The 26356-nt window shown below is 39.9% G+C and overlaps 2 protein-coding genes across 2 annotated transcripts; one reads left to right on the forward strand and one right to left on the reverse strand.

Moving 5' to 3' along the window:
- Positions 1–494: 494 nt before the first annotated feature.
- hscb (HscB mitochondrial iron-sulfur cluster cochaperone) lies at positions 495–7985 on the reverse strand. Its single transcript, XM_061672142.1, has 6 exons — positions 7306–7985; positions 6890–6986; positions 2814–2903; positions 2575–2719; positions 1961–2008; positions 495–1788 (listed from the first exon to the last, which is right to left on the reverse strand). Exons 1-6 carry the CDS (start codon positions 7776–7778, stop codon positions 1694–1696), a joined length of 948 nt encoding a protein of 315 aa, XP_061528126.1. The 5' UTR covers positions 7779–7985; the 3' UTR covers positions 495–1693.
- LOC133400015 (volume-regulated anion channel subunit LRRC8A) lies at positions 7791–22908 on the forward strand. The gene is made up of 4 exons (XM_061672141.1): positions 7791–7939; positions 8394–8519; positions 15828–17946; positions 20888–22908. Exons 3-4 carry the CDS (start codon positions 15835–15837, stop codon positions 21161–21163), a joined length of 2388 nt encoding a protein of 795 aa, XP_061528125.1. The 5' UTR covers positions 7791–7939; positions 8394–8519; positions 15828–15834; the 3' UTR covers positions 21164–22908.
- The last annotated feature ends 3448 nt before the right edge of the window (positions 22909–26356 follow it).

Genomic DNA, 26356 nt, shown 5'->3' on the forward strand with positions numbered 1-26356 from the left:
ACCCATCTGGAGTATCTGACTAGAATCAAACAAATTCATTTGGCCAAAGGTGTGCTTGGTGGTGCATCCCCGTCACTTATTTGTGTATTTTGAAGATCCTTGCTCTACAGTGCATTTTTTGAGTTTTCTGTTTTTATCCAAAAAACATACAGCATTTGTCTGTGTGGCCTGCTTTAGATAAAAACAAAAAAACTCACAAATTCTGGAGATACACAATTTTCATTGGACAACAATATTTTTTTTCCCCATCTATCCATTTTCTATACATTTCAAAAAGCAGACTATACCTCAGACTTCTCACCGGTCAATCAGATTTCCACTGACAGTATCAATATTTACTTTTCTTAATAATACACAGATTCAATTATATTTAGAAAAATAATATTCTAGCGCACCCAGACCTTTGAATCTACATAAACAGACCAAAAAAAAAAAGAAGTAAATGGTGATACTGAGCCTTGAAGTTGTATGGTAATCACATATATCCAGTCATTTTTGCCAAGCTCCTCATCCAAGTCAATTTCCCATGCTGTCTATGGAGTGATTTCTCCACTTATGTGTCTTTCAAACTCAATTTCAAAAGAATTCCGGGAGATGGCAGCGGCCTTAGTGTTGGTCAATCACATTTTCGAGCTTCCCTATTAAATTCATGTGTATGTTGAGGGGTCTCGCTAGTGGAAGAAGCTCAACACATGACATTGTTGTTGTAGACTAAATCATCCAGTCAGAATGCGCACTGGACTGCGTGCAAACATGAATGAAACAACAAATGCGTGTAAAATGCTGTGTTGCTCATGCCAGTGTGTCACAAACAGCACCTGATATCACAGTTTGAGTTCCTTTATCAGATTAGGGGGCACCCCTTAGATCAGCCACTTTGAGGCAATTTGGAACCCAATTTGCAAAGTAATTATGGGTTATGGACATTCTGCTGCAAAACCTTATCCAGTTTCATTATGATGCACAGTTTATAAGGTACAAATCACACAGATCACGGATCTTTGGCTCAACCGGTAATCGTCGTTTGGCGACTCTTCCCGATTATCATAGTGTTAATGCTACATACGAGGCCGCCGTGAATTATTGAAGAGATTGTCTGCCGCAATAACGGACTTCCTACTAGGCTCACATCAAGTCTGTACAACATGTACGATGCCAGAGCTGTGGCTGCACAGGTGTTATGTCTCCACCTAAAGGAAACCTGAAGAACTGAATACACTGTCCGGCTATTGATAACCATATGATTTTTTTTTATTTACATTATTTACTGATTAAAATGTTGTTGCACTTCAAATGTGTGTGTGTGTGTGTGTGTGTGTGTGGATAATTGAAAAGGTGCAACATTTCATATATCTTGTAATATTGGAGAGAATGCAATATGTTGTGGCTTTCCGATATCTATCTGTTCAATTCAATTCACATTTTTATTTTGGAATAAACCAGAATAAAACCAAGAGGAGCTTCTTGTGTTTTTCTAACTCTGACAAAGTTGTGGACGACCAGGGAATGATTAAAGAACATCAACACTAAAAACTAAACAAATAAATTATGTGATGCTAATTTAAAAAGCAGTTCTGTTTAAGGTTCATCCATATTTATGAACACTGCATGTACAGCAATGCAAAGTCATCATGATGCCTCAGTACAAAACTTTTGTATCACAATAATAAGAGCGTGTCAGGGGGGAGCAAAATTACATGAATCCAGAAAGTTTTTCCTTGACTTTCTCTTCAATGTTTGAGAAGTATTTCATTTGGGCAAGCAGTGCCTTGGCAGCGTGAAGCTCTCCTGCCAGGAAACAAAAAAATATATCTAATAAAGACAAGAAGACAGAGCACAAAAGGAGGTTCAACTGATGACTCATTCAGCGACATAGAGCTTCATCATAGATTACAAAACTAGCGCACAATGAGTAGGAGGAATGTCGAAGACGTTTCAAAGGGACTTCTTGATTTCTCACCTGCATGCAGGGCGCCGTCTATCTTCTCTGTCAACCCTTTCAGTTTCCCTGCAAGCGAGGAGGATGCGACAAGTTCAACGATTGCACATTTTCATAAAAAGGACCAGCTCTTTCATTGGGAACCTAATGTTGCGTCAGTGGGTGTCTGTGAATCCAGAAAGTACAACGAAGTGAATTTTGACGAGAAAGAAAAAATAATAATTCTGAGCTTCAGAGGGAAGTGCAATTTGTTGGGAATATCTGCAAACTACTGCCTCAAATTTCTACTTTACACCCATAGAAGTCAGCAGATTACCTAATCCCCCAGAGGTTAGAGAAATGTTGACCAAGATTTGGAGGTTTAAAAAAAAAAAAAGACAATAAGGTGATGCAGTACTGTACAATGAATTGATGGTGTAAAAGGGCCAAAGCACTGACGAGCTGGCAGACGGTGAGTGTGCCTTTTTTGTAACGAAGAGAAGTCAAGTGTGCGACACACGTTTCCGGCCTGGCAGTTAACAAAGAAATGCACACAAGAATTATTGTATTGTATTATTGTAATGAGGTGTAGATATGTTACACAGTATGTTGATGTGAGAAACTCAAACTGAGCAGACATGAAGTAATTTGTTTACCTTTTGTGTCTTGGCTGATCTTATCTGCTTCTTCTGGAGTCTGTGCCTGTTCGAGGGCTTCATTGATCTCCATCAACTCCATCAGAAACTCAGCATCCACCCCGGACTCTGTACCTTCATCAAAGCGCATCCCCTTCAGCTCCAGCTGCAACGTGAAATGACGAGGGTGCACCGTTACTAATGACATGGCGACATGTTGCATCTTTCACACAGAAAGTAGTCTGCGGGTTTGAACTCACCATATAAAGGCCGCGACTCAAAGGCTTCAGCAGAGTCCTGTAGGCTTTGTTGACAAGCGCTGACTGATGCTCTGAATACTCCCGTTCTTCCTGAAAAAGAACGTTTTCTGATAGATTTTCCTCTTATTTTAGTCCATAACCATTTACATATACAGTGGCTTAAGTCAATTTTGTAGATTAACTCCACAAGTGTGTTCTTCATGATGTCGCCACACAAGGGTGCAAGTGACGGCAAAGTCTGATGATAACCAGTGAACTGGAAAAGGAACTTGTGGGATAGGAAAGGGTTTGGCCACAATTAGGCATGGACTTGTATCAGATTGTGACAGTATGATAAGATAAGGATGATGAGAGCTCTAAAATATATTACTTTCAAATGTTTGGCGAAATGACTTTTTTTCCATTGAACACAATCTATTTTATTTTTCAAAAAGCATAGACAATATTTACTATATTAGTAAATGTAAAAACAAAATTAACAATTCAATTATTCCAAATACATTCAAAAAGGAGTACAACAGTGACACTACTCAGAAAATGAGGAGCAAATTCTCTGCTCTTCTCCACTTTGTGAAGTAAAATCAGAATAGAACTCAGCTGATGTTAGCAATGCTAGTTAGCTGTTATCTGCCTCGGTAGCAAGCCCTTAGTAATTATTTCACCAATTGTGAAAATGCTAAGACTCAGAACTGGCCGCAAACGTTCACACGCAGACCATGGCGTTTTAAAACAGAGGTATACCTTGAAACTGGTAACTGGCACATGCCTAGTCGCAATACGATTTGCCATGTTGTGCCCTCTTTTCCGATTCTAGGATTATCATTCACTGCCAGCCCTCCCAGTTAACATGGATATTTGACTTCTAAAGCTGTCAAACGGCAGTGAATGTGTTAAGTTTCCTTCCCCTCGTTTATGTTTTTTGTTTCACTTTAAGGCATTTTTTTCCTAAATACGTTGATTGGTGCAAGATGATGTTCTAGTGCAATTCTCAACTGGTGGGGGCACCCAAAAGCGGGTGGCAGACCAACTTTGGTTGGGTCACGCGAACAGCAAGTAAAAAAAAAATTCTATTCTGATTTTGCCGGTACAGTACGGAGGCATTCCAAGTTCCCACACGGAACATAGGAAAGTGACAAGAAATGTCACTTACTTGTTCTCTAGCCACTAGTTTACTGTCAACAAATACAGTCAGTTGGGATGTGTTCTCGTTCGTTCGTGACACTGATGAGGACGAAGTGCTGCGGAAAGCGGATGAATGGATTTTGGACTTATAGTAAGTGGTTCCACTTGTTCACTCACTTTTTATTACACCTGACAATCTTTTGAAATGCAATGATAAAGCTATTAACGGGTATTTCTGAAGACAAGATGGAATGGAAAATATGTTGTTGACAGGTGTAAGTGTATTTTGAAGGTATATGGGGTCTGTCAGCTCTTTAGGAAAATCAATAGTCTCACCGTTGTAATGTAATAAGTAATGTATAAGTAAAGGTTTTTCTATATGTAATGCAGACCCCCGAGGCTGGATGATGTCTAATTTAAAAAAATGGCCGGAAGTGCGTATGAATAAAATAGCCCAAACACAGGCTCTGCGTCAAGAAACCATTGCTGCTTCTCGTCTTTGCAGATTGTGACTTCAGGGTGCGTTGCGCTTTTCTATCGGAGTGTACACAAAATAAATGATGTGCAAAGCAACACACTCCTTGCTCAAAATGCCTATTCGCAACAGTCAAGCAATGTTATTTTAATGATCCACAAGGGCACATTTGATCGTCTGTTTACCATCTAGCCATCCATTTCTTTTTTTTTTAATACAGCTTATCCTCACTAGAGGCACGAGTGAGCTGGAGGCTGGAGCCCATCCCAGCTGACTGTGAGCGAGAAGATGGGCTTCTGTTTACCATCCATCCATTTTCTGCCCCGCTTATCCTCACTAGGGTCGCAGGTGTGCTGGAGCCTATCCCACCTGTCTTCGGGCGGGAGGCGGGGTACAACCTGAACTGGTCGCCAGCCACTCGCAGGGCACATAAAAACAAACAACCATTCACACTCAAATTCACACCTACGGACAATGTACAGTCTTCAATCAAGCTTCTATTTATCATTTTGAAAAAAAAAAAGAATAATAAGCCTATCAACACATTTCAACATATTACCCTAAAGTCTCGTGTATAATGCGCAACCATGTATAATACGCACCCCCAAAGTTGACCTCAAAATTCTGGAAAACCCTTATACCTATGTATAATGCATTTTTACAATTCATGATTTTGCTTCTACACATATGATCAAAACAAGAAGTATTATCTGTATTTTGTTAGATTTTTTTTAAAATAATTATTCTGAAGTTAACCACTTTATTTGAACACTTAATACTTTTTTAAATTTACTTGCTCTTATTTTCAAAATTCACAGGCCTACTTTTATTTAGTAAATGAGAAAACACACAGTTGTGCTAATATGTTTGATTGGCAGAATTTGTAAGATGGGTAAAATTGTTTAAAGAAAACATGAAGGGCCAGGCGAAATACATTTAATTTTATTTTAATTCAAATTAAACTGTTAAGCAGTTCAGAAAAAACATTATCATCAAACAAAACATAACCATAAAGAAATTAATGATGGTCGTTGTTCAGTCATCAGTCGTATTTAAAAAAAACAATATTTCACAAATTCTGTCAGGGTATGTAAACTTATGAGCACAACTGTACATATTATGCAGCATAAACTAAAATGAACATTTGGCTCTACGTTCTTCATAACCAGTGTCAATATCAAAACTATGAACTAAAAGGCCATGTGTGTGGAACTAACCCAATTGACGTAATATTCATTAATTAATTTTTCAGCTAAAAGTTTAATACAGCATTGTTAAAATTATTTGCGACTGTTTTATCACGTCAAATGGTTTACATGTGCAAGTTTTAACTTGACTTCCTGTTTTAAGCATGTAGCCTTTTATTTTGAAGGCTACGCACCAGAACTCAGCATTTTGGCACGATAAGCTCACACGGCACCGGTGAATTTTGACAATGAAAGGTACCAAACACTATAAAACATAAGTACAATTTATGGCTAAATAAAGTACTTAATCTGTTTTAGCACTCACTTCAACATAGTTCCTTGGCACCAAGATGCCATGAATCGGCAGCAAAGCAATACTTTTATGGCTGAGCAGAAAAACAGCAAATAGGTGAGTTTTTCAACAAACAAGAGAGGTTAGGTTTGAAAAAAAAATGTTGGGTTCACTGTCTATGACAATTAAAATGGTTTTAACAAAAGTTCTAAATCTTAAATTTATGTTATTACAGTCTAATCTGTTGATTAGATTTGAGGCAACTTAATGGTACGGGCCATAGAAAAAGAATTGGCAGGGGGGGAAAAGTTCATTATAAATTAAAAATAAATACAAATAAAGAAATTGCTTCACGTTGCATTCCTATAACCTGTAAATGACAATACATAGTTTTTATAGTATGTTAAAAAATATTTATACTACACATACTGAGAATGTGGTTACCTTATGACCAGGTGTCAGGAGTTTAAAAAAAAAAAAAGTGTCAGGATAGTGGATGTAGTCTAATAGAGAAAACTACAACTACAGTAATAAACATTGGTAATTTCTTTACAACTGGATCTAAGCTGTGTCTGATGAAAGTTTATTATTAACATTAATCACACTAATTTTTTTGCACGTTACTTATTTCCCTATGGCCATTTTGCGTGGTAAGTGTCCAGAATGACAACAGATAAAATAAGTATACTAGACATACAGTGCTCAACATACAGTATATGATTACAACCCAACAGTTTTGTCAGAAAACCTCTAGTCTCCTTTCTGAAGTCACATTTTTGAAGGCATACTGGAAAAAAATATATCTAATTTGAGAGAGTAATCATCATAATATTTCAGAAATCTGCTTTTGTTTTCAGTGAGAAATGGATGAGCTTACTTTTCAGCGGCATTTAGTCATGTATGCTGAGCATTGTACCGTACTATAAAACACACTAAGACAGACCAGACCACTCACAGACCATGCTCCTGGGCTGTTTTCCACTTATAAAACCCAGCCTACCGCAGATTTCTGGCTGAAGTTGTCTGGATGGAGGGAGCGTTGGAGCTGCAAGTATCTTTTCTGCAGTTTGTGCATGTCCAGCGCAAATGTATCTTCACTATGAAGGGAAAAAAGGTAACACATATTATCATGTATTTATTTGCTTGTGAGATTTTTTTTCTTTTGGTGACTCCACTTTAAGAAAAACTGTTCTAGTGAATTTGCTTTAACTTTCAATGAAACAACATAATAATTCATTGCAAATTATTTTGCTGACTCTGAAATTATAGTTTGCGGACCGCTGGGTATCCCCAGACTCTACATTGAGAAACATTGTTCTCGTGAATTTTATGAAATCATTTTGTCTTTCTCTGGACCTCGAGTCACTAACTAAAACTGACTGATTATGTACGGGATGAAAGTAGTAAGATGCTCACCAATCCATGATGTTGAAGAAGGATACACCTTCATCAGGAGGCTGTAGTACTTTACAAAACGAGCAGAAGAATGTAGGGCTTTTGTCAAAAGGTTCTTTACACTTCCAGCAGTTCATTAAGACATTGTCTGTGCTGTAACTTCGGACTGATGTGACGTTACTGAAATAGCAAGTCAACTGTCGTCCCATCCCAATGGTTCTGAGGGCCATCTTGCTGCTCCATGTGTCCTTTGCCAAACCCACAACCATACAGTGTGCTGGACATGTAACAACTTTGAAAGCGACCGGTCGACTCGTCACGAGCCGGCTTGTGTGCGGCATTGTCCGGAATGAGCACACCGTTCGCAAAAACTTCAGTGGCGCCATTTGGGAATTTTTAAAACACGCTATTTGAAGTTGTTTTCCAACCCAAAACAAATACATAAGCATCTCCAGGAAGTTGCGTCTTTTTCTACGTTTAGTAAAAAGAGGCATACTGCCACCTACCGGTTGGCGGTGACGGCCGATGGCTGAAGTGCCTCGATTGTGCTCGGAAACCAGCGGCTATTGCTATTAGCTTTAGCTGCCTAGCCGCGAAAAAGCAAATATACGCTTCTTCCAGTGGCGCCGGATTTAAACACACGCCTTCAAACACAGTAAGTCGACGCTTCAAGCTCTTTTCACACATAGTGTGGTCGCCCCGCAGACATATTATCCGCGGCGTTTCTCCACAATTCAAGTTGAACCCCAGATAACACAAAGAGCCGGGTGGTAAACATGTAGCTTGTTAGCTCGCTGGCTAACAGCACCCAAAGCTAGTCTGTAAAGATGTTCGTGCTAAGTATGTTAGATACACGTGACGTGGAATCTGTAAAAAATGATATTAATTATGTTTTTCCATCCAAACGTTGTATTAATATATTTTTGACAAAGCCCGTCCATGCTAATATTACCGCTGTAGAATGACTGTATCCAACTTCTCATTTCGAGGTTAATCACATGCTCTCACTCACACTACGTGAATTTGACTTTCTCTACATTTCATACCACGTCCATAAATGTCAAACGAGGCAAATCACGGTTTTTATTTATTTTTTTAAATAAATACAGATTTCTCACACAAGCCCATGGCAATCAGAGGGGCGATGGTCCATGAACGCTCATGGACACACAGAAAGCGGCTCGTCCATCACCAGCAGCAACAGGCACTGGAGCCCAGATAACACAGTGAAACCGGTAAGTTACATGATTGTAACACTGGCCATGTGATGATAAATAAATCTTCAAAAAAGGAGCTCTGAAGTTGGGCCAGTGTAAATCTGCTTTTTGGCCCCTGGATCAGACTTGGTGTCCCCGACTTTATCGTTTCCGAACAAAGTAGACGCCCGCGACGACTGCCGGCGCCTGCCTCTTATTGTCTAAGTGTAGGTGTGTTGGAGAGGTGAGGGAAAAGGTGACAGTATAGTGTCCCGGAGAGGCAACTGTTCAGAGACAACACTTTCTATAAGGTAAACAGGATCTCTCCTCCTGAAGGTCGAGGGAGGTGCTTCTCAAGGCCCCCACAGACAATACTGTGGGTATTATTAACGGAAATGGCTAAGAATAGCGAGGTGGCTCCTCTGGCCGCCGCGTTGTTTGGGTTAAACATGCCAAAACGGAACATCATCTTGAGAGGAGTCCCTTCTCGAGCTTACATGCTGGGTGTGCCGCACACACGCCAAGCCAGTGGCTAAATGGAGACGCTGATGGACAACATCAGCAAAAGAGCTGACGAGGAATGTGTTCACTGCGAACGGGTGGACTTATTGCCCTTTACAGATGTGTAAGTAGAAGACATTTTCTGCTTCCAATCCTCGTGAATAATTGCATGTTAATTTCATAATTATTCATTGCAGTGATTCTCAAAGTGTGGTACGTGAAAGAATGACTTAGTTGGATACGAATAAAATTTACAGTTAAAACATGCAATGCAATCAAACATGGTAGAGCATTTCTTGTAGCTATGCATATAGTACATCCTGTGCACACTTATTTTTAATCTAGTGCAGTACTTTTACCGGTACTTTTCTTGCAGAAAATATGTTTTACTTTTCAACTACAGTTGAGTACAGTTTAGTTGTTTAACTTTTAAGTACAGTAATGGTACAAAACTGTTTGTTTTTAAACAAATATGTAAGTCATTTATTTAACTTATGTAATACATTTTGATTCATTGCGCTGGTCAACAACAAATTTGTCGAAGATCTTTTTTTAGCTGATTTATGGCGATTTTGATGTGCTGAATCCAAATATCACAGGTTTTGCTCAATCAGGCCAACTCTCTGAACTATGGCCATGTTTTTAAATGTACCGGTATTTTTGCCTTAGAGTTTCAAATAAAAAGAGGTTTATGCCCTGAATTTTAAACAATGATGACGTAACATTCCATTTACAGGTACTTCCTTTTATCCATATCTACTATTCAGTTTCCAGTAAGCAAAGTTTGTAACATTTGATTAATAAACTCTTAACAACATAAAAAACGGTCTCGAACAAGAAAAGTGGAAGTCAATGATGCAAAGTTGTCCTAAATCAGTTGAAAAAACTATTTACCAAAACATTTTTTGTAACCCAGTGTTATTCAAGTACACTTTTTTTGTCTTCCAATATTTAAACACAGTGTGTTCAAACTGTGCATAATATTTCAGTGGTTTATTGATGGCTGAAATGCAAAACCTCCTATCTGAAAATTTTACTTTTTGGGGGTAAAAAAAGGCTCCCCCTGAAGCTGTCACCTTATCGTAGTGGAGGGGTTTGAGTGTCCCGGTGATCCGAGGAGCTAAGTTGTCTTTGGCTTCACGCCCCTGGTAGGGTCAGCCATGGCAAACAGGTCCTAGGTGAGGGACCAGACAAAGCACGGCAAAGAGATCCATATGATGAAAAATACATCCATGTTCAACAGCCATTTGTTAAAATCATTTAAGTTAATTTTTTCCTCATTAATGTACACACAGCACCCCATATTGACAGAAAAAAACTTAATTGTTGAAATTTTGCTGATTTATTCAAAAAGAAAAACTGAAATATCACACAGCCATAAGTATTCAGACCCTTTTCTGTGACACTCATATATTTAACTCGGGTGCTGTCCATTTCTTCTGATCATCCTTAAAATGGTTCTACACCTTCATTGAAGTCAAGCTGTGTTTGATTATACTGATTGGACTTGATTAGGAAAGCCACACCCCTGTCTATATAAGACCTTACAGCTCACAGTGCATGTCAGAGCAAATGAGAATCATGAGGTAAGAGGAACTGCCTGAAGAGCTCAGAGACAGAATCGTGGCAAGGCACAGAACTGGCCATGGTTACAAAAAACATTTCTGCTGCACTTAAGGTTCCTAATAGTACAGTGGCCTCCATAATCCTGAAATGGAAGACGTTTGGGACGATCAGAACCCTTCCTAGAGCCGGCCGTCCGGCCAAACTGAGCAACTGGGGGTGCAGAGCCTTTGTGAGAGAGGTAAAGAGGAACCCAAAGATCACTGTGGCTGAGCTCCAGAAATGCAGTCGGGTGATGGGCGAAAGTTCTCGAAAGTCAACCTTCACTGCAGCCCTCCACCAGTTGGGGCTTTATGGTAGAGTAGCTTGGCGGAAGCTTCTTCTCAGTGCAAGACACATGAAAGCCCGCGTGGAGTTTGCTAAAAAAACACCTGAAGGACTCCAACATTGTGAGAAATAAGATTATCTGGTCTGATGAGACCAAGATAGAAATTGTTGGCCTTTATTCTAAGTGGCATGTGTGGAGAAAACCAGGCACTGCTCATCACCTGTCCAATACAGTCCTAACAGTGAAGCATAGTGGTGGCAGCATCGTACTGTGGGTGTGTTTTTCAGCTGCAGGGACAGTGAGACTGGTTGCAATCGAAGAAAAGATTAATGCGGCCAAGTACAGGGATATCCTGGACGAAAACCTTCTCCAGAGTGCTCAGAACCTCAGACTGGGCTGAAAGTTCACCTTCCAACAAGACAATGACCCTGAGAACAACGCTGTGATGACTTCTGAATGGCCCAGACAGAGCCCTAACTTAAACCCAATTGAGCATCTCTGGAAAGACCTGAAAATGGCTGCCCACCAACATTCACCATGCAACCTGACAGAACCGGAGAGGATCTGCAAGGAGGAATGGCAAATGATTCCCAAATCCAGGTGTGAAAAACTTGTTGCATCGTTCCCAAAAAGACTCATGGCTGTATAAGCTCAAAAGGGTGCTTCTACTAAATACTGAGCAAAGGGTCTGAATACTTATGGCTGTGTGATATTTCAGTTTTTCTTTTTTAATAAATCTGCAAAAAATTCAACAATTGTTTTTTTTGTCAATATGGAGTGCTGTGTGTACATTAATGTTGGAAAAAAATTAACTTAAATTATTTTCGCAAATGGCTGCAATATAAAAAAGAGTGAAAATTTTAAGGGGGTCTGAATACTTTTCCGTACCCACTGTACATCTAATTTTATGCAGAGTTAAACCTCGAAGATCGGTTCTGTGATGCTGGTCAACATAGAATTTTTTTCAAAATTATTTTATCTTTTGAATCAATTGAAATTGAATGAATCTGCTCCACAGTCAAACGGTCACCATCATAAAATCTTTTCTGTGTAGGCAGTTATTTTAGTAACATTTAAAGTCTTCCACAGCCATTTGTTAATAAAACACTCTTAACTTTTATTACGACCAGGGTGCAGTAGTCACATTGTACATGCACACCTGTAAAGGTCAACCGCTGTTAATTCAATAAAACATTTTACTTTATTTTTACGCACAACGTCTTGTGTAAAAAGCTAACACCTCGGGTGATGTCACCCACAATGACCATTTCTTTGTGTAACAATCGAGGTCTACTTTTGCCTGAAAACGGGTTGGGTTCAAATTGCGTGACATTTGGTGTGGCTTTTCTGTATCTATAAACGTTAGTCAATTTAGCATTTCAGGTCACAACAATCAAATGTTCGCTAAAAATTCAGTCGGTTGTGTGAAATGGATTGTTGATTAGTTGAGGCAAAATGGAGTGCACTTCTCGCCACAGTTGATTCAGTCTTGTATTACAGTATCCCTCTCCCGCTGACTGTCAATCACAAATCTAGCACGGCTGTTGTCAGATTTGTGACTGGATGAGCGAGTGTGTAGCCACTCAAGTTTGGTTGAATGGACAACTAGTTTTTGTGTGCGTGTGTGTGTTTGGCATGGTTACGGCCGACAGTACCCGTTTGTTGTCGCAAATAAAGAAATGCTAAAATAGAATAAATATCATGCAAGCTTTATTTTGCCACAACATTTTTTTTTATTTGTATTTTTATGTTTTTAATGCCCTGTTACAGAAAATCATGAATAGGCCAGTTATTCCACGAATAACTGTGAATAGGTCCCAAAAGAAAATCTGTGACTCGGTAAATTTGTGTGTGCCGAGTCGTAAATATTGGGGGTGCCACTGTATTAGCAGGTGTTCACTGCAGTAAGAGGTAGAACAATTCAGTGCTCTTCCAATAGATGGCTGAAGAGACAATTAACCTGTGCATCCACCTGTAGTCATTCATACAACAGAATATCAGCTTTGTGTTCAACTAATCAGGCCCAGATTTCACACTAAATTGTGAGTACAGTACAGTACTTTTTGTGAAATTTGTTTTGGGTAGAGGGCCGTGAGATTTTTAAAATGTAAAATGTGCCTTTGCTAAATAAAGGTTGGAAAACACTGTTCTATGGCACAACACCCACAGGCGTAATTATCAACCAATCCTCTTAAATTAGAGTTTCCAAAATGTCTTATCATTAAAGATTATATATAATCAATTCAATTCTTAAACATTGCCAGACATTAGAAATTACACTGCCATATTTTCTGTAGAAATTTTGAGCAAGAATATGATGCAAATCCATTTGTGTTTTTAATCTGGAAAAAAGTAGCAGGGAAGTTATCAATTTGGGCATAAGTGAAAGACAGGTTAAAAGATAAGGGTGGCGTGCCCTCTCCAGGTCGCGGATGAGATCCTGTCCCAAGTGGAGGAGTTCAAGTATCCTGGGGTCTTGTTCACAAGTGAGGGAAGAATGGAACGGGAGATCGACAGGCGGATCGGTGCAGCGTCTGCAGTGATGCGCACTTTGTATCGATCCGTTGTGGTAAAGAAGGAGCTAAGGCGAAGCTCTCGATTTACCGGTCGATCTACGTTCCTACCCTCACCAATGATCACGAGCTGTGGGTCGTGACCGAAAGAACGAGATCCCGGATACAAGCGGCCGAAATGAGTTTCCTCCGCAGGGTGTCCGGGCTCTCCCTTAGAGAGAGGGTGAGAAACTCGGTCATTCGGGAGGATCTCAGAGTAGAGCCGTTGCTCCTTCACATCGAGAGGAGCCAGATGAGGTGGCTGGGGCATCTGATTCGGATGCCTCCCGGACGCCTCCCTGGTGAGGTGTTCCGGGCACGTCCCACTGGGAGGAGACCCCGGGACGACCCAGGACACGCTGGAGAGACTACATCCTTCGGCTGGCCTGGGAACGCCTCGGGATCCCCCCGGAAGAGATGGATGAAGTGGCTGGGGAAAGGGAAGTCTGGGCGTCCCTGCTAAAGCTACTGCCCCCGCGACCCGACCTCGGATAAGCGGTAGATGGATGGATGGATGGATGGATGGAGGTTAAAAGTTTTATGACACATAGGAGCTCATTCTGCTGCTGGCTAAAGTCCATTTTTAATGACATCTTGTGAAGTGTGAATGTGGTAAATAACTTAGCAGCCAGATTGCACGTATTGGTGTAATGGACTTAACCTCTATTACTGTCTGATGACTATTGTACTATAATACATGACTGATATGTTTAGTTGGCTCCACACCATCGTACACTAAACCCTGCTGTGAGTAACGAAAACCCATAAATAATTCACACACACCCAAAAAATGTTTATAATTGCCTCTAATGATATTTTTCACCATAGATATTCCACAAACTATGATCCCAAAACACAATCATTTCAAACTTCTCTTACAACATTACCCTCAAATGTACATTGGTCGCAGATGATTTGGTTTGATGCAGAGCAAACACATACACAAGCGGAGAAGACTAACTTTCATAAACTAGACTAAACTTAGCTCATCCCTGACATACAAAAATGTTAGAATAGGCACCATGTATCACGGCAACATACTTCCTTGGCTCCAATTACTGCTTTCCTGTTAGGCAATAATTTGGCACCATATTGTGGCATCTTGGAGTGATACAGAAAGCCCCAAAGTCTGCTGAGATTCCGGCAGTAGAGTTTTTGAGTGAATAGTTAAGGATAGGTTCCACTGGAAAAAAATAATAATACCTGGAATCAATTAAATTGTAAATGGCATACCACAACTAGGCGGGGCTTCATTTTATTTCATGACACGAACATATTTGCATGTTTGCCTCTCAAGATACAATTAAGTTGAACCAGCTGACAAGCAAAATACTAATTTGTTTGCTTGAGTTTAGATTGGTTTTTGCAAGCTAAATTCACTGTAAAATGTTTCACACTTACATATGTGGTGTATCAAAAATGTCTTAAAAATTTCACATACTGTGGTGTTATATTGAGACATTTTAAATTTGATATAATGGGCCTTAAAAAGGGGGTCTTAAAAAGTCCCAAGCTTGGCTTCCTCAAATCTACGTTCCATAAATATGACAATGGTATGGAAACAATACTTGAGATGATTTAGATTTCCTCATACCATTTAAAATTTTGTATTTTTAGACGTAACAATAATTATTTAATTGATTGTAGTTTTTCTCCATAGTCAATCAAGGAAAATTATGTAATATATATTATAAATGCCCTGATTTTATAGCATCAGATTAGTTGGTAAACCATCTCAGGAATATGTGGATATGTGCCAGCACCTAAACTGTGAAAAGGGGATAATTTTCTGTGATTCAAATCTAAGCGATGGAAAAAAGATATAAGATGCAGAAAATTGAGCTTCATATTTAATTGACTGATGAGTTTGGCTCGAAAGCCCCCATCGAGTATGGGACCCCATTTCAGCACCTGTTAAAACAAAAGCATCACATCGATTATTGTAAAGTCTACAAAGGAACATGTTTTCAGAAAAAGCAAGAAGCTCCTTTTCATACAGCCTTCAAATCGAGCAGTGGGGGAGAGAGCAGAGCAGCAATTGATGTAATTTTGTGACCCCCTTTAATCAAAGTTTTATAGAAATATCGCATGTCCTCTGTTCATTTCAGAAAACCTAAATACGGAACTTAGAATATACATACGGAATGTGTAGAAAATAATTATTATATATTTATATGTTTATGAAGTAAAATATATATCAAAATTCCACAAAACAAGGCCCATTTTTTATTTTGTCATTGAACATATCACGACACACCAGTTGACAGTTACTGATCGGGAGTATTCAGATGTTTGACCTTGTTAGTTTGGAATGATCAATTACTCCGAAAGCAAGGTGTTAAGGTGTTTGTGGCTTAGCATCTCATTGTACTTGTTTCCTCAATCTGTGCTTTTTCCTCACAGATAAACCATGATCCCCATCACTGAACTGCGGTACTTTGTGGACACTCAGCCGGCCTACCGCATCCTGAAACCATGGTGGGACGTGTTCACGGACTATATCTCCATCGTTATGCTCATGATCTCGGTGTTCGGGGGGACTCTGCAGGTCACCCAAGACAAGATGATCTGCTTGCCCTGCAAGTGGGTGGTCGATCAGACCTGCAAGAAGAACTTAAATTCCACATTAACTACACCTTTTTCATGGGAGCCCAAAGGAATCCAGTATGATTTGGACCGGCACCAGTACAACTATGTAGACGCTGTGTGCTATGAGACTAGATTGCACTGGTTTGCCAAATATTTCCCATACCTGGTGTTACTCCATACCCTTATTTTCCTAGCCTGTAGCAACTTTTGGTTCAAGTTTCCCCGCACTAGCTCCAAACTAGAGCATTTTGTTTCCATCTTACTGAAGTGCTTCGACTCACCGTGGACCACTAGGGCTCTGTCAGAAACGGTGGTGGAAGAAAGTGATCCAAAACCAATGAAAATGAACGGCTCAATGGAGCACAAGGAGTCTGTGATCAGCGAAGACGTGGAAGCCAGTGTTCCTATGCTCCAGAGGACAAAGACGCGCCTTGAGCAGGGCATTGTCGATCGAACAGAGACAGGGGTTTTGGATAAGAAGGAAGGCGAACAGGCGAAAGCTCTCTTTGAAAAAGTCAAGAAGTTCCGAATACACGTAGAAGAAGGAGACATCGTATACAGGCTGTACATCCGTCAGACTATTATCAAGGTCATCAAATTCATTTTGATAATTTGCTATACAGGGTATTATGTGAATGATATCAAGTTCAGCGTGGACTGCAATGTTGATATAGAGAGTCTGACTGGTTACAGCGTGTATCGCTGTGCTCATCCATTGGCTACACTTTTTAAAATCTTGGCCTGTTTTTACATTAGCTTAGTTGTAGTGTATGGCTTCATCTGCATGTATACACTGTGCTGGATGCTGCGACGCTCTCTCAAGAAGTATTCATTTGAGTCAATACGAGAAGAGAGCAGCTACAGTGACATACCTGATGTTAAGAACGACTTTGCATTCATGTTGCATATGATAGATCAGTATGACCCACTGTACTCCAAACGCTTCGCCGTGTTCCTCTCAGAAGTGAGCGAAAACAAACTGAGGCAGCTCAACCTCAACAACGAGTGGACGCTGGACAAGCTCAGGCAGAGGATAACCAAGAACTCTCAAGAGAAACTGGAGCTGCACCTTTTCATGCTAAGTGGCATTCCAGACACAGTATTTGACCTAATGGAGCTGGAGGTTCTCAAACTGGAGCTTATACCAGATGTGACTATCCCGCCGATAATCGCTCAGCTCGTCAATCTGAGAGAGATGTGGCTTTACCACACCCCAGCCAAAATTGAAGCTCCGGCGTTGGCTTTTTTGCGGGAGAATTTGAAGTCACTGCACATCAAATTCACTGATATCAAAGAGATTCCTTTATGGATTTACAGTTTGAAGAATCTTAGTGAGCTTCATCTAACCGGGAATCTGAGCGCTGAGAACAACCGCTACATTGTCATCGATGGACTGAGGGAGCTCAAAAGGCTCAAGGTTCTCCGTCTAAAGAGCAATCTCACCAAGCTGCCTCAGGTGGTGACCGACGTAGGCATGCACCTCCAGAAGCTGTCCGTCAATAACGAAGGCACCAAGCTAATGGTGCTCAACAGCCTGAAGAAAATGGTCAATCTGACTGAACTAGAGCTGATCCGGTGCGATCTCGAGCGCATACCACACTCCATCTTCAGCTTGCACAATTTGCAGGAGATCGATTTGAAAGACAACAACCTGAAGACCATAGAGGAGATCATCAGTTTCCAGCACCTGCACAGGCTGGTCTGCCTTAAACTCTGGTATAATCAGATTGCCTATATTCCCATTCAGATTGGCACGCTGATCAATTTGGAGAAACTGTACCTGAACAGAAACAAGATTGAGAAGATTCCCAGCCAGTTGTTTTATTGCCGTAAGCTTCGCTTTCTGGACCTGAGCCATAACAACTTAACCAATATCCCACCTGACATTGGATCCTTGCAGAACCTTCAGTACCTTGCTGTGACTGCCAATAGAGTGAGTATATGACCCGTCATTGAACCTCCCCATTTCCACCATTCAGTTCAGTATTCTTATTTTAATTGAAAAGGGTCCCAAAATAATGTGAACAGGTCCACTTTTCAGTAGCCTTTCATTGGAGTGCCTGTACCGTGCTATGCTGTAGGATGGGTTTCGACACAGTGCAGTCACTTGGGTGTTAAATTGGGATTTTATCAGTAAAATTGGAACAAAAGGCTGAATGTTGAGAAAACATTGGTAATTTGAAAAACAATTCAGAGAGCTTCTTTGGTACTTTTTCTGAATAGAATAAGAAGTGCAATTTTAAGACCTGCTGGATTACCACTTGGGGAAGATTAGGGAAGAAGGTGTGTGTTCGAGGGGGAGTCACAAACTAATGAGCCCAATTTAATTTAACTATTTTTTGTCTGAAAATTTCACAGTTTGTAGTGGAAATACTTATTTGAAAGTTTACTTATAAAAAGGTTTTAAGTCTGTCTCCTCTTCCTGTCAACCATTTTGGAAATGAGGTAATTGTTGGATGTCTGTCAGAGGCAGATGTGATTAAATGTTTTGCTGTGAAAGGGGAACCACCACAAAACATTCTTGCAGAATGTATATGGGGAAGCTTCAATAGGCTAAAGTACAGTCAAAGAGTGGGTGTCCAGGAGCAAAGACGATGAACAAGAGTCTGCTTTGAGTGACCTCCGTGACAAGCAAGTGAGCGGCAGACCATCTTCAGTGGTTAATTCTGGAAATAATGCTTTGGTCAAGGCACTGATCAGAGAAGATTGTAGTCACCATTGATGACATCACCATTATGTGTCATCATTGATGATATAACACTAACCCTGTAGACATTTTGTCAGCGTTTTGAAAATGTTTAGTGGTGGTTCCCCTTCCAAAGACAGAAATTCAGTCACACTTCTCTGCTTCTGACGGGCACCCAACAATAATTTTCAAAATGGCTAACAAGCAGAAAACAGGCTAAAAAACTAAACCTTTGAAATATAAACAACACGCCGTGAAAATCTCTGAAATTTATTTTTATTATTAGTAGCTTCGTATCACTGATTTACAGATGTCAGCATTATTAATATGCAACACTATTTAAATAGCAAATCCAAATACAGCCGACCTTTACCTGCGGTGAGAACACAACTATGGTCAACATTTACCGATCCATGAACTGCAATTTGTAGCACAGTGGAAACCTGACTGTATTGGTCACATAAACATAGCGGAAAAAGTAAGGAAATTTGTGTTCATGACCAGTGCTTGGTAATAAATCTAATAGTTTGAAAGCCTGTTTATTTCCCTTTTAAATGGTGCTAATGCTACATTTGTAAGAAACATGCTTTTGTGGGATGATCAGCTGAGCTGAGTATGTGGGTTGCACCCTTGAAAAATTTGCCAAATCTTCTGTGCCATTGCCGAACATCTTTTTTTGCTCTTACCATTGACCCTTATTTTGAGCTTCTGGTACCACCGAGTGTGAGCATGGACCCTGCTACAGTGGTCAGTAGGTGTCTGCCGCAAAGAATCGCCATGCCGCATTGGACTGATCTGGATGAGGACCGTGCGAGAGTGCAACTTCAAGATGGTGTTCCACAAAACCAAGTTGTGCGATTGTTTGGAGTGAGCCATAGTACCATCACTAAACTAAGGGGCAAGTTCCATCAACCTTTGAATGGCAGAGACAGACCGCCAAGTGGGCATCCCACGAAGACCACCCTACAAGACTGTTTCCTCACCCTGTCAGCACTAAGGAATCCTAGGCTGTCTTCCACAGACAGATTGGCAGTCAAGGTTTACAGGACAATATGGCCAACGGCTCTCTGTGCAGATAATCCGGAACGGACAATCTCCGGTCTCATAGGGTTGACAGGAGTACTGCCATTACTGCCTTAACTCTCAGACCCATTTGCCCTGGTTTTAGCAACACGTGCACTGGAACCTGAACATGTGGTGGAACATTGTGTTCAGTGATGGGTTCAGATTCTGCCTACGGCGGTTGGTTGGTTAGGTCAAAGTGTAGAGAAGGCACAGAGAATGCTATGCTGATTGCTCCACTGAGAGAGTAACATCTTTGGTGGAGGCAGTGTGATGGCGTGTTAAAGGTATCTCCCTTACTGGAAAAAAAGAGGTTTGTCATGATTGGAAGAAATCTCAAAGTAGAGAGAGATTGAGATGAGATTATGTAACCAGTGAACTCTGTTTGCCAAGATGACAATGCTAGACCTCACATTGCAGGGTTTATCAGAGACTAACTCCAGAATTTGGGAGTGGAAAGGACGGAATGGCCTGTCCTCAACCCCATTAAACACTTCTGGGATGAGCTTGGGTGAGCTGTTTGGGCCAGAGTGACCAACAACCTCGTTTCCTGACTAGTGACAAATGCTGGTTAAAAAAACAGGAAGACAGTCGTGTGTGACCAGTATGAAGAATTCCTGCGAGGCTGTTGTGGCTGTATATGGTTCTTTCACATGCTACTGAGGTTCCTGATTGCTTAACGAATACATTCTTCAATTGCCACTTTGGCTTGGTTCTTAAAACTTCAATGATCCAATCCACCAAACATAAAACAAGAGTCAATAGTAAGATAAGCAAGTTTTTCATGGGTGAAACCCACAAACTCATCTCTCATCCCACAAATGCATGTTCCCTACGACTGTGGGACCATTTAAAAGGGTCATAAACCCTTCAGCGGCATAAGATGTATTGCTAAGAAGCATTTTTCAAACAAAGAAATTAATTACCAAACAAGTTTTCTTTTTGTTCTGTTTTTGAATTTTATAATCATTGTTAAAGTAATGCGATTGCTCTGTTGAATGGCTTAATTTTATCATAAACAATTGGGACACTGGTCATCTACAACCGTGCCTTTCTAGTTTTACTATCAAATTGTAATGTTACCCCCTTTTTCTCTCCCCACCCCATCTACCACCTTGTCATGAAGATTGAGAGCCTGCCCAATGAGCTGTTCCAGTGCAAGAAACTGCGCACTTTGAACCTGGGCAACAACTGCTTGCAGTCTCTGCCGTCACGCTTCGGCGAGCTGACCGGACTGACACAACTCGAGCTGAGAGGCAACCGTCTGGAGTGTCTGCCCGTGGAGCTGGCCGAGTGCCGTCAGCTCAAGAGAACTGGTCTCGTTGTGGAGGAGGACCTTTTTACCACCCTGCCAACAGAGGTCAAAGAACAGTTGTGGAGGACGGACAAAGAGCAGATCTGAAACGTAGCCATGAGTTGATAGTTACTAACCTGGGAGGCCAGTCACAGAAGCAACCGCCCCAACCCACAGATGGTATGGTGTCATGAAGAGCCAATAAGAGAGGGCAAAGATTCACCAGTGTGGCACAGTTTTTGTTCTTTTAGTGCTTAGCTTCCCAGATGATTTTGGACATAGACTCTGACTCACTAATGAGGCGTTTTAGCAATAATAAGAGAATACTTTATTGATCCCAAAGGGAAATTGGAGATTCAGTGCCATTGTGATGTTTGTTTACATTTTATGCATCTCAATGATGGTGGAGAATTTTAAGTATGCAAAGTGATAGGGCAACTAGACTGAGTGTTATTGTTTTAGTTTCTAGTTTTTTTTTTTAGTTTTTTTTTTTTTTTTTTTTACAATTCACAACAACTGAAGAGGACATTGTTCTGTATTCTTGGACTTGTCACGTCAGGGAGCCACTGAGATGCCAAGGTGACCCTGCATGGTCTTTGTTTTGTATTAAGTCATTGTATCCAGCGGACTTAGTATTGGAATACTGATGGGCAACGAGTTGATTCATTTGAAGGACATTATTAAGCAGGTCAAAGGTATGTGACCATTAAGCTCATTATATCATGTACGCTGTCAAGTTGACAATCATTTAAGTTTGACTCAAAAATAATGTGCCAGCTCCATGTAACCTCCATTTGCTTGTACACCCCCCCCCCCCTCCCCCCCAATTTGAGGAAACCTTCCAGTACTGAATTCCAGGCTTGTAAGCATATACTGTAAAAATATTTAGAAAAAAATGTGAGTGAAAGGTTTGATCTAAAGCAATTAATATATGAAAAAATGTGTGAGAGTGCATGTGCAGTTATAGCTTGTTGCTCGGTCTGGGTGGGGAACCTGGCCCATGATTGTTTGATCCAGCCCACAATGCAATTCTAAAAACAAACCTCAGAGGAACAGTAATAAAAAGCTTCAACTGCTCACTTTTTGGTGCATTATTGTATTATATTTTCCCAAAAATGAAATGCCCAATAATTTGAAGGAATTTAAAAAAAAAAAAAAAAAAAGGTTCCCCACTCTTGTAGAAGTACATGAGGTTTTTTGGGTTATGGTAATATAATAAATATCAATGATACAAAGTAACATAGAACAAGCTTACTTACCAAGGTCCGTCTATTTCATCCGAATGAACACATTTTAGAGACATTTTGTTACTGTCATGTATATTTGGTTGGAGGTGTTCGTCCGATACGCACAATTACTTTGAAGAAAGTGGAACAAGTAGACTTTTTTCAATTATTAAAAAATAAATCTTGTGACATTGAGATCATGATAAATCATCTCCCAGAGAGAGAAAATAGATGACGTGTGTTTGTATTATAACAGCTCTGTGGCCACTTGCCTTAACTATAGTTCACTCCTGTTTTTATGTACTGTTGTTGTTTTTGGGGGGATTTTTTGGAGTGTAATAGGTTGTACACTTGACCCATGGAAGCTCATGCGCAAGACTACTTATCCCCAAATAATCATGGCTAATACGAAATTTGTATTTTATTTTAATTGTTTTGTAATTAGTCGGCGCTAACTGGAAGGATTAGTTGATGAATGAAAGAATCATTGTGATGTTGGCTATGCTCCTTTTTACGATTAAATAGTAGCTTATTACTTATTATCCTAACTTATTCCTTTGCAAAGTTTAGATATTTCATTGTTATGGTAATGAGAGTGAGTCATGGATGTGTGAAATGAAAAATCAATTAAATACAAATCTTTTACAAATAATAACAAATTGTGACCTGTTTTATTACTGAAATATTCAATTGACATTGTCATTCTTAGATGGGTTTTTTTTTGTCCTGTTCGGCTGTTAGGTCAAGCAGAATGGAAAATCTCTATCCCTTTTATGCCGGAACAGTTTTACTGTGTCACTGTGGAGTTTTTAAGCTTCCGCTGTGGTTTCTTAGTATTATAATTGAAGTTTATTGAGAATCAGAGTCGATCAGTCGAACAGAACAACGTTTCTAGAGGGGAGAGAGAAACAAAGACGAAGCACTAATTGTAAACAGGATGAGAGAAGTCATTACATTATCTACAAAAAAGAAACATTAAATATGAATGTTGCATGGGGCTGTAGTGCTACACCCTGTGAGGGAAGAACAGGACAAGCTTGAACAGGACAAGGACAGGAGAAGAAGCATGCAGGACAAGGGTCGTGAACCCGGCTGTACAACTGAAGTGTGGTGGGATTAATTATGTAAATTATAAAAGTCTACAGGACGAGAGTATAAATGAGGGGATACACAAGCGATTTGCAGATTCATGAGTTATTTGTCGCAATAAGTGCGTGGCCCCACACCCAGTGAAAGAGTCCTAGGGGTGTGTGCCTGCGGACACATGCAAGTGAATTGACACCGTTTTACACGCACAAAGACTGAAAGAAGTGTCCTGTAATTGCTGTGCCCGCACCGCGGAGGCTGAGGACCAATCGAGGGACGGGATCGGGCCCAGGGGTCAACCCGAGAGCAGCCCGGTGGATGGGACACGTCCCACACTGAGGGACCCAGGTCGGTGCGCCGGCCCCACCGAGGCGCCCCGACCACTGGCCACCCAGTGGGGGCCACAGGGACCCAATGCCATTCAGATTTCTTTTACTTTGCGGGAGAAGCTTCACTATTTGCTTGACAAACTGCAGCAGTTCGAGGGTGCTCTGGAGTGTTGGTATTCTTTTTTTAATTGCTGCTTTTAATTTAATCTATTGAAGAAAGTTTCCACCTGTTATTTGGAATTATTGGAAGAGTTCATCGCATGTCCTAAAAACATAATTGTTGTAGGTGGTTAATTCCATGTCGTTCCCATGTACTAAAATGAAGGGGTATATTATTAATTTTGAAATCTGGATAATACCAGATTGGGGAGAACATACTGGGAGCTAATTGAGATCCTGTAGATTCTAAACTTTGCCAGCAAGCCGTGAAGGTAGATGCGATTATTGGATTCTTGAAGCATTTATGGCGTTTAGGACTAGTAGACATAAATGGGAGTTTTGGGAGTTTGATGTTGTTGCAGTCTATTTGTTCCAATTCTAGCCAAGAATCACTGTCCTCATTGTGGTGCAACCATTTCATGAGGTATTGTAATTGGTTAGCTAAATAATGTTTAAAGTTGGGAGCATTTAGTCCTCCCTCCTGTTTACTTTTCTGAAGAGTGGATAGACTGATTGTATTTTTCTTATTTTTTGAATAAAAATGTATTATAACAGAATCTAAGGTTTTAAACCATTTAAATGTGGATTTAAAGGGAATCATTGAAAATAAATAATTTATTTGAGGTAAGGTTTTCATTTTTATTGTAGCTATTCTTCCCAGTAATGATATAGGCAAAATATTCCAGCGTTTTAAATCAGATGAGATTTTTTTTCCAGAAGTGGTGTGTAATTTAGATTGGTTAGCTCTGTGAGTTTTGAAGAAATATTGATACCTAAATACTTAATGTTTCCTACAGGAATAGGGTAATCTGGGATTTGATCTGCAGGAGTCCATGAGTTTGCTGTTATTGCGAGTATTGTTGATTTTGTCCAGTTAATAGAGTAGTCTGATATTTGTGAAAATGTTTTAATGAGATTGAAGACTACCTGAAGAGAATACTTGGGTTCCTGTAAGTAAAGAAGAATATCATTAGCATATAGATTGATTTTGTGTTCTGTCACTAGTGAGCAGATACCTTTTCATATTAGCATTCTGACGTATAGCGGCAGCAAGAGGTTCGATAAATATTGTAAATAGCAATGGTGAGTGTGGAAATCCTTGTCTGGTTCCTCTTTGTAATGTAAAACTTGAAGTAATCCTATTTGTGTTGACTTTCGCTTTCGGCGAATTGTATAATGTTGCTATCCAATGTATAAATGAATCTCCAAAGCCAAATTTGCGAAGTACTGCAAACAGGAAAGCCCAGTTAACTTTATGGAAAGCTTTCTCTTCGTCAAGTGACATGATGATTACGTTTAGATTTTTACGCTGTGGCATGCTTATTAAATTTAACAGACGTCTGACATTATTTGTGGAACTTCTAGCTTTAATGAAGCCTGTCTAGTCAAAGTGGATTATCGACGGGAGTACCTTTTCAAGTCTCGCTGCGAGGGCTTTCGAGATAATATTGATATCTACATTAATCAGTGATAAGGGCCAATAATTAGCCGGGAGAGTGGTGTCTTTATCTGACTGTAGTAATAACTTAATTGAAGCTGTTTTCATATGGCTACTAATTCTACCTTTATCGTTTATCTCCTTGACTATTCTGAAAAATAGAGGCGCTAGTTTTGGCCAAAAATGTTTAATGAATTCAATGGGGATTCCGTCCGGGCCAGCCACCCGTCCCGATTGCATATCTTTTAATGGGTTATGTAATTCTGCGATGGTTAAAGGAACATCAAGGCTGTCTTTAATTTGTGTATTTAATTGAGGGATGTTTCAATCCTTAATAAAAGTTTCAATTTGTTTTTGGTCTGGGTTGTTCGAAGATGCGTATAAGCTGTTATATAAAAAAAAAAAAAAAAAAATTCATTTATTTCTATTGGTGACTGTGTACAGTTGCCGTTTGAATCTTGAATGGCAGTAATTAATGACTTGTCTTTATTGCGCTGAAGTTGGTTCGCAAGGAATTTTCCCGATTTATTGTTGTCCTCAAAGTTAGTGTATCTTAACAGTCTGTTAAAATCTGTTATTTTTGATACGATAACATCTAATTGATGTTTTGCCTTTTGAAGTTGGTTTCTAAGCGTATCTGTCGGATTAATTGCATATTCTTCTGTGAGGTGTTTAATTTTTTACTCAATTCCATTTTCCAATTTTCTTTCTTGTTTTTGTCTTGTAAGAACAATATGATATGATTCGACCTCTCAAAACAGCTTTCCCTGCTTCCCACAACAGAGATAGGGATATGGTTAGGGAGCCGTTGAATTTCAGAAATTTTAACATTGCTTACATGTGTCACTGATAAAAAATTATTTAGTATGGTAAAAATAAAGGTTTTTGGGTAACAAAATATCTCAAAGTTTTTGTTTTCACCTAACAATGTGTGTCCGTTTAACATTATGACTCTGGACAGACTGTATGGGTTGTATATTCTTAGAATGTTTGAATATATATATATATACCAAAATTAATGGTAAAATGAAATGTTACTACCACGATCGTTAAAGTTCATTTT

Source organism: Phycodurus eques, chromosome 3, assembly GCF_024500275.1.
Source record: "Phycodurus eques isolate BA_2022a chromosome 3, UOR_Pequ_1.1, whole genome shotgun sequence".
Classification (NCBI taxonomy): domain Eukaryota; kingdom Metazoa; phylum Chordata; class Actinopteri; order Syngnathiformes; family Syngnathidae; genus Phycodurus; species Phycodurus eques.